The 7,727-nt window shown below is 48.0% G+C and overlaps 1 protein-coding gene across 2 annotated transcripts; it reads right to left on the bottom strand.

Moving 5' to 3' along the window:
- Nucleotides 1-652: 652 nt before the first annotated feature.
- LOC134411493 (F-box only protein 44-like) lies at nucleotides 653-6,898 on the bottom strand. 2 transcript variants are annotated; one of them, XM_063145325.1, is made up of 6 exons: nucleotides 6,785-6,898; nucleotides 4,917-5,202; nucleotides 3,416-3,593; nucleotides 2,910-3,005; nucleotides 2,292-2,421; nucleotides 653-1,732 (listed from the first exon to the last, which is right to left on the bottom strand). In XM_063145325.1, the coding sequence occupies exons 2-6, from the start codon at nucleotides 5,173-5,175 to the stop codon at nucleotides 1,595-1,597; spliced, it is 801 nt and encodes a 266-aa protein (XP_063001395.1). In that variant the 5' UTR covers nucleotides 5,176-5,202; nucleotides 6,785-6,898; the 3' UTR covers nucleotides 653-1,594. The 2 variants fall into 2 exon arrangements, with proteins under 2 accessions (XP_063001395.1, XP_063001396.1); XM_063145326.1 differs by having other exon boundaries at nucleotides 6,810-6,884.
- Between the last annotated feature and the right edge of the window lie 829 nt (nucleotides 6,899-7,727).

Raw genomic sequence — 7,727 nt, forward strand, 5'->3', positions numbered from 1 at the left:
GCAATACACAAGTTAGAATCATAGAATAGTAGAGCTGGAAGGGGCCTATAAGGCCATCAAGTCCAACCCCCCGCTCAGTGTAGGAATCCACTCTAAAGCATCCCTGACAGAGGGTTGTCCAGCTGCCTCTTGAATGCCTCTAGTGTGGGAGAGCCCACAACCTCCCTAGGTAGCTGGTTCCATTGTCATTCTACTCTGTCAGGAAGTTTTTCCTGATGTCCAGCCAGAATCTGGCTTTCTATCACTTGAGCCCATTATTCTGCATCCTGCATTCTGGGATGATTGAGAAGAGATCCTGGCCCTCCTCTGTGTGACAACCTTTCAAGCATTTGAAGAGTGCTCTCATGTCTCCCTTCAATCTCCTCTTCTCCTGGCTAAACAGGCCCAGTTAGTGATAAATGAGTCCTACTTTTTCTGTCACCTGGAGAAGAACCGCTTACATCGGAGAGAGGAAAAAAGAACATCCCAGACAGAAAGCTGATTCTCACGAGCCCGTCTGGAAGAGTCTGGTACAGTCCTGCTCAGGGTAGGGCTGTCCCACTCCAGAAGGCGCGTGGGTGGGAGATTGCAGGTGTGAATTCTAACACATATGAAAATCCGTTTGTGGGAAGCAAACATCTCGGAGAGATAATGAGTTTTCTGCGTGGCGCGATTTTTTCTTCATTTATTTATTCATTTATTTATTTGTTACATTTCTCTACTGCCCAATAGCCAAAGCCCTTGGGGTGGTCCGCAGCCATTAAAACTGCAACGTGCGTATTAAAATACAACATAAAATGTCAAAGCTGAAAACTACAATATAAAAAGACAAACCACAATGAAACTTAGCAGCAATGCAGAGATTTAAAATGCAATAACAGATTGAAAACAACACAGCTAAAAGACAAGAAGCCCAGGGGAAATAAAACTGTTTCCGCTTGGCGCAGGAAAGAGCACAATGCAAGTGCCAGGCAAGCCTCTCTAGGGTGCTCATTCCACAGCCGGGGTGCCACAGCAGAGAAGGCCCTCCTCCTGGTAGCCACCTGCCTCATATCCTTTGGCAGGGGCTCCCAGAAAAGGTCCACCGAAGATGATCTTAGGATCTGGGCAGGTACATATGGGAGGAGGTGATCCTCCAGATAACCTGCCCCCAAGGTGTTTAGGACTTTCACTGTTAATACCAGGACTTCGAATTGGGCATGAAAATGGACTGGCAGCCATGGCAGAGGGAAAAGTACTGGCATAATATGGTAACGTTAGCCAGTTTCCATGATCAATCTCGCTCACTCCAGCAGCTGTGCGGTACATCCCTGCAGCTAGCCAATCACGTTGCCGCTTGCCTCGTGGGCTCCTCCCCCAGCACAGCTAATTGGCCGACTGCTCCCGCCTTCTCCTCTCCCTCTGCTTTACAGCTGATGAGCGGCAGGGCTCTTGACCTCTCACTCCCGAAGGTTTCTCCGCTAGCCCAGATCTCAACAGCCGGACCACCGCCAAAGCACACCACAAGGCAAAGCTAGAGAACCCCTGCTGGGAGTGAGCAGCTACTGCAGCAAGAGAGAGAGGGGGAGAAAAGCACTTGAGGTCCCACCAGGCCCTGCAGGGAAACAGTGCAGGTTTAATCAAAAGAATACGGGCCAAGCGTGAGACTGCTTTTGGTTATCCTTGTGCCGTCCCCAGAGGGGTTGATATTTTGGCCTTGGTGTTGGAAGAGGATGTGGCGGAGTCCCTGAGTGCTGTCAATCATGAGTGAAACCTGAAGGGGGGGAAAAAGAGAGAAAATAGGATTAGTTTACCTACCAAGACGTTACAGATCAGAGCCTGCTTCAGTTGGAAACCTGCCCCACCCCAGGGCGAACAGTCATCTTCACCCTGTGGGGAAGAAGAAGGAGCTGTTGGTCTGCCCCTCCATTGGGAGATAAGAGGACGGAGCAGGGCCTTCCCACCAGCCTGAACAGTCTCCTTAATTTCTTTTTATTTTCTCCCTCTTCCCTCCCCATCCACTTTTCCTTGTGTGTCGTGTCTTTTTTAGAATGTAAGCCTGAGGGCAGGGACGGTCTTCTTTACTGATCAATTGTAAGCCGCTCCGAGAGCCTTTTCGGCTGAGGTGCGGGATAAAAATATCCTAAATAAATAAATAAGGTTGTCATCTTTCCGGTGGCCCTGTCAAATGAGTCAAGGCAGGGAGCTACAAGAGACAGACTTTTTGGTGGTGGCTCTTTGTCTGTGGAATGTTCTCCCCAGAGAAGCTCACCTGGCATCTACAGCCACTACTCACATACCCTGCCCCTCACACCCACCTGGCCTTATTTTACCTCGCGCCATTGTTCAGTTTTAATATCGCGTTCGTATGCATTTCTGGTGCCATATTCTTGGAGGACTTTGAAGTCAGCCGACAACAACTTCACCCACAGCTGGTAGCGGCAGCCGAAGCCGTGATAAAACCTTTTGGGGGAGGAGGAGATGGAGAAAATGCCACATGAGAATTCGGCATATGAAACACAACACTCAGCCTCGAGGTGCATGGCAAAAGACGGTAGCTCACTGGTGGAGCATCTGCTTTGCATGCAGAAGGTCAGAGGCTTTAGCTTGCTGCTGAGACAACATCCTCCTAGCTTGCTTTGCACGCAGAAGGTCAGAGGCTTTAGCTTGCTGCTGAGACAACATCCTCCTAGCTTGCTTTGCACGCAGAAGGTCAGAGGCTTTAGCTTGCTGCTGAGACAACATCCTCCTAGCTTGCTTTGCATGCAGAAGGTCAGAGGCTTTAGCTTGCTGCTGAGACAACATAACCACGCCTCCTCCTTTGACCTGCTATTTGACCGCTACTGTCTTTTGGATTTCTAAGAGTTTGGTATGGTGGGTCTCCCGAGAACTCTGAATTGCCTCGCAGGCATCCGCCCACCTGTATCCAGGACCGGACATTCTGCACTCACCAGTCGTTCACCACAATATGGGGTTCGGCCTCGTCAATCAGCTGATCCCAGTAGCCGTGATCCTTCAAGGTGATCAGCTGAGACTTGATGCAGAGCCTAAGGCGGGAATAAAAATCATTAAGGGGGCATGGCCCTCTGAAGAATCCCAGAGGGCTGGATTAAGACCCCAGAAGGACCAGATTTTGGGAGCTAAGAAGGCATTTGGGGAGTTATTTGGGGAGAGTTTCCTTTTTCTCCTCCAGAAGATTTGCCAAGCATTTCCCAGGCTTATTACTCAGGTGGGGGAGATTCTTTCGACAGAGCTGATGCCTTAAGGCCAGATGAATTTTGAATTTCTTTGATCTGAGAATAATTCATGCCTTGATCATCATTGGGGCTCTTTTGTTTAAAGATTTATAGGCCATTTTGGTGTGGGTGTGGGGCATGAGAATTCTCGTGGGGGGAAAAGAGAGCACCTTTCCCCACCTCCAGGTCGATTTGAGATCAAGCGTGGCTTCAATCCTCACCCGTTATGCGCAGAGAAGCATTTGTTAACCTGCTGGTAGGGTATATCTTCCTTTTTCAGACAACGGTTCCTCTGCAGATAGTTCCATTTTTGGAGCTTTGTGGTATCTGCTTCGGACAATTCCTCAATTTTCCACTGGCCCTGTACAGGTATCTTGATGTCCCAGAAAGCCAAGCCCTCTGTGTGGGGGAAAGCAGAAAGAGAGTCAGTGAAGGGAATTTCACTGAATTTAATTACATGTCTCTCATGTTTGAGAAATTCCATTTCGTTCCCAGTGAAACGTAATTTCTCATTTGGGGGTAAATAAAAAAAAAAAAGGATTCCTGACATTTAAGGGTCAAACTCTTCATTCAGAAATATTCTACGGTCTCTCTCCTCGGACTGTACCATTTTACTACACATTTAAATTCTCCCCTCTGTATTATCATCATCATCATCATCATCATCATCATCTCTTTTCTCGCTGGTGGCAGTTTTTCTAGATGAACATGACAGGCTTTGCCAGGTCCTGCTGTCTTTTACTGATTCAGGAATTTCCTGACAATTCAACATGTTTTAAGTAGGTCTGCTTTGTGGATGTATTTTGGTAGGCCCAGTTTCTAAAGGTTCTCTGTATAGTTTTTTGATGTGATGCCGGTGACTGAAGTGACTAACGGAATAATTGTGAACTTTTCCTGTTGCCATAGTTCTTTAACTTCCATGGCCAGTATATTTTTCTCTCTTTTCCTCTTCCTTTTCTACAACATTTTTGTCATTAGGTATTGCTATGTCAATGACGTACGTGTATTTTTCCTTGTTGTCTAGAACTGTTCTGTCTAGTCAGTTGCAAAGTATTGTCTTGTCCGTACAAATTGTTCTGTCCCAGGATTTTTATGATCTGCATTTTCCAAGATTATTTATTTATTTATTTTTATTTATTTATTACATTTTTATACCACCCAATAGCCGAAGCTCTCTGGGCGGTTCACAAGATTGTTTCGGGTGAGTGTATATAGTATGTGTAGGTTGTTTGATGAGGTTGAATTTGATGGCCAGTTGTTTGTGAATTATTTCTGCAGCAGTATTGTGTCTGTCTGTATAGTCCATTTCTGCCAGAATTTTACATTCTCCTGTTACATGGTCTATTGTTTCTTGATACTGATGACATTTCCTACATACATCTGTTGTTACACTGTTATCTTCTATGACGTATTATTATTATTATTATTATTATTATTATTATTATTATTATTATTCATCCCTGCACACAGAAATCTAGGGAATCAGGGAGATTTCTTACCCTGCCTCCTTGAGGTACTCACTTTCTACAGACAAGGTGATTGTATGACTTTAACATGGGAAAGCCTTTGAACATGCAATTTCTGACTAAGCTGTGACCTGAAGTGGGACAGTCCCACTCCCAGCAGGGCTATACCAGACTCCTCCAGAAAAGTTCCTGTGAATCAGCTTTCTCTCTGGCAGTCCGTCTCCCCCTGCCCCATCCCAGACAAACAGGGACTCACCTTCGCCACAAGGGTTTTTGAGTAAGTTCTTCTCCAGGTGGGAGAAGATAAAGTAGCCCTTCTGGAGATCCAGGCAAACCTTTTGTGTCTCAAGGTGGTTGCCTTTCTGTTGGTATTTCTGCTGCCACAGGGCTGGTGAGTCCACCAGGTCTCGCCACCGCGTGCAAACCACGCGGCAGTTGCGGATCAACTCCTCCATGGGCAACAGGCACAGCACCTCTTGCAGGATGCGTTCCGGCAAGTCCCCGATGCCGGCCATCTCCTTTCCAAAGTGCTTCTGAGCCGCCTGCAGAGAAGAAAAAGGGACGTGACCACACTGGCCCACGAGCAGGACATAGGCAAGGATTTGGGCAACCTATATGCACCAATTGCTGGGGAACATGGGTGGGAGGGTACTGTTGCACCGTGGACCCTCGGTCTGATCCAGCAGGGCTCTGCTGATGTTCTTAGATGAGTCACAAAGGCCCTGTAGACCAGAGTGACGCCAACCGGCGCTCCCCAGATGTTTGGGGACTACAACGGCCAGCATCCATGGCCATTGGCCCTGCTGGCTGGAGCTGATGGGAACTGTAGTCCAAAAGATCTGGAAGGCACCGGGATGTCTTCTCCTGGTGTAGATCAGGGGTGCAGAATCTCTTTCAGGGACAAATTCCGTTCTGAAGAAGCTCTTGGGTGGGGGGGCGCATTGTGTGGTAGTGGGCAGGGCCAATGGCAAGAGGGGGTGGAGCCAAAACATCAGCCTAGTTTAGCTTAAAGCCCTTCTTGTCAGTAATGACATAAAAACAGAAGAAGAGCCCTGTTGGACCAGACCAAGGTCCATCTAGTCCAGCACTCTGTTCCCACAGAGGCCAACCAGCTGCCAACCAGGGACCCACAAGCTGAGGGTGGTGCAACAGCACCACCCTGCCCATGTTCCCCAGCAACTGGTGTATTCAGGCTTACTGCCTCAGATATTAGAAATGACATGTTAGGAGAGGCATTTCAACTGTTTAGAACTGGGAGAGGCAGAAACTGTGGAAACCACGAAATGGTTGGGTGTCAGGGGGGGAAGGGGTGTGTGGCCATCCGGGATTCCCCGCCCCCTTCAGAGTCTGAGATCCTGCACCTTAGGCACACCTCTCACTCTCAGCCTCTTATCTGCAGTGGGAGACCGGGGTGGGGGGGGTGGGGGAGAGAGATTAAAAGCTCATAAGATTAGAAAATGCCAGGCAAATCTTATACACAAATTATTATTGTTGTTGTTGTAATATTTATTACTCTTAGTGTTATTATCCCATTCCAGTCCATGCTATTTTACATTGACCATGCACTCACAAGACGTAGCTTTAAGGGGACACACACACACACACCCCAACACAAATGCACCCCTTCATTTCTGGCTCCACCGGATAAAACAAAAATACTCATCCTGACAATCCCAGCACCCCGAAATGTTCATAAACCCTGGGGCAAACCCGTGACAAATCGCTAGGAAGACTGCAAGACTGGAAAGAGAAGGGGGGAAAACTCCTGTCCTTTCTAGAACCTTCCAGGATGGATGATGCCCCTAATTGCAGAAGGATATGGACAGGGGATAGTTGGGGGTGTGGGCGGGAGAGAGAACGGGAGAGGCACTCTGTACACGTCCAGAGGCACCCTGCTGCCTCCCATTTTGCTGACCCTGACTGAGACTAAGGCAAATCGTATCGTGTCTTCCTCCCATTAAATCCAGGAGGACCAGAACAGGGGAATGGCTATGGAGAGGAGAAAGGGAAGGGCGCTCTGCACATGTGCAGTGGCACTATCCTTCTCCCCTTCTGTTGCAAAGAGGCCCTGGGGGTAGGAGTGTGCCCCCCTCCGCCCCACCTAAAACCGCCCTTAAAAGAGACCTGGCTGGATTCGTGCTGGAGGGACCTTGCAGCGAGGAAGCCCAGTCTCCGCCCCGCTCAGCCTCCAGTAGCAGCAGCAGAAGGGCGAAATATAACAGGGCCAGCGGCAGGCAACCCGGAAGCCTTCTTCGCCTCTTCCGGGATGGGATGGAGAAGTGGGCGGGGCGAAGGAGGGGATCTCCCCCCCCAGCTCATTTGCATGCGATGACGCGGGGCTCGTGTCCTCCAGAGACCCTCCTGAATCGCTCCGAATGCTGAAGGAGCTATCCAGGGTGCTGAACCTATTTGGGTGCTGAGCTCCTTTAGAGCCCCTCCTTCCCAATGCAGCGGATTGGGGGAATCCTCAATTCCCCCTTCTCATTTTTCTCCCTTGTTTTCCATGGGCAGCGCAGTAAAAAAAAAAATTAATAAAATAAAATAAAATATAGTAGGTCAAAACAGCCTGGGAGGCGATGCATTCCAGATCTTTGGCCATGCTGGCTGTGGCTGATGGGAACTGTAGTCCAACACATCTGAAGGATACCAATTTGGGGAAAGCAGGGCTATATAATCATCATGTCGGTCTTTAAACTTTAAAGATTGAGTTTAAAATGTACTTATTTATTGCATTGATATACCGCCCCATAGGCGAAGCTCTCTGGGCAGTTTACAAAAGTTAAAAACAGTGAACGTTAAAAACAAATATACAAAGTTTAAAAACATAAAAAGCATAAAAACAACAGTATGCTTATAAAAACTAGGGTGACCCTATGAAAAGGAGGACAGGGCTCCTGTATCTTTAACAGTTGCATAGAAAAGGGATTTTAACAGGTGTCATTTGTATATATGGGGAACCTGGTGAATTTCCCTCTTCATCCCACCAGTTAAAGCTGAAGGTGCCCTGCCCTCTATTAAATCTGGCCACTCTAGTATAGCTCCTGCAGCTTTAACTGTGGTGATGAAG

The sequence above is a fragment of the Elgaria multicarinata genome, chromosome 20, assembly GCF_023053635.1.
Source record: "Elgaria multicarinata webbii isolate HBS135686 ecotype San Diego chromosome 20, rElgMul1.1.pri, whole genome shotgun sequence".
In the NCBI taxonomy this organism is placed as follows: Eukaryota; Metazoa; Chordata; class Lepidosauria; order Squamata; family Anguidae; genus Elgaria; species Elgaria multicarinata.

Bases quoted from the DNA above. Each gene is read 5' to 3' on its own strand.
- LOC134411493 (XM_063145325.1), bottom strand. From the start codon at position 5,175: ATGGCCGGCATCGGGGACTTGCCGGAACGCATCCTGCAAGAGGTGCTG. The intron at 3,594-4,916 runs GTGAGTCCCTGT...TCCCCCACACAG, and splicing joins CAAAAACCCTTGTGGCGAAG to AGGGCTTGGCTTTCTGGGAC. The intron at 1,733-2,291 runs GTAAAATAAGGC...CCCCCCCTTCAG, and splicing joins AAACTGAACAATGGCGCGAG to GTTTCACTCATGATTGACAG.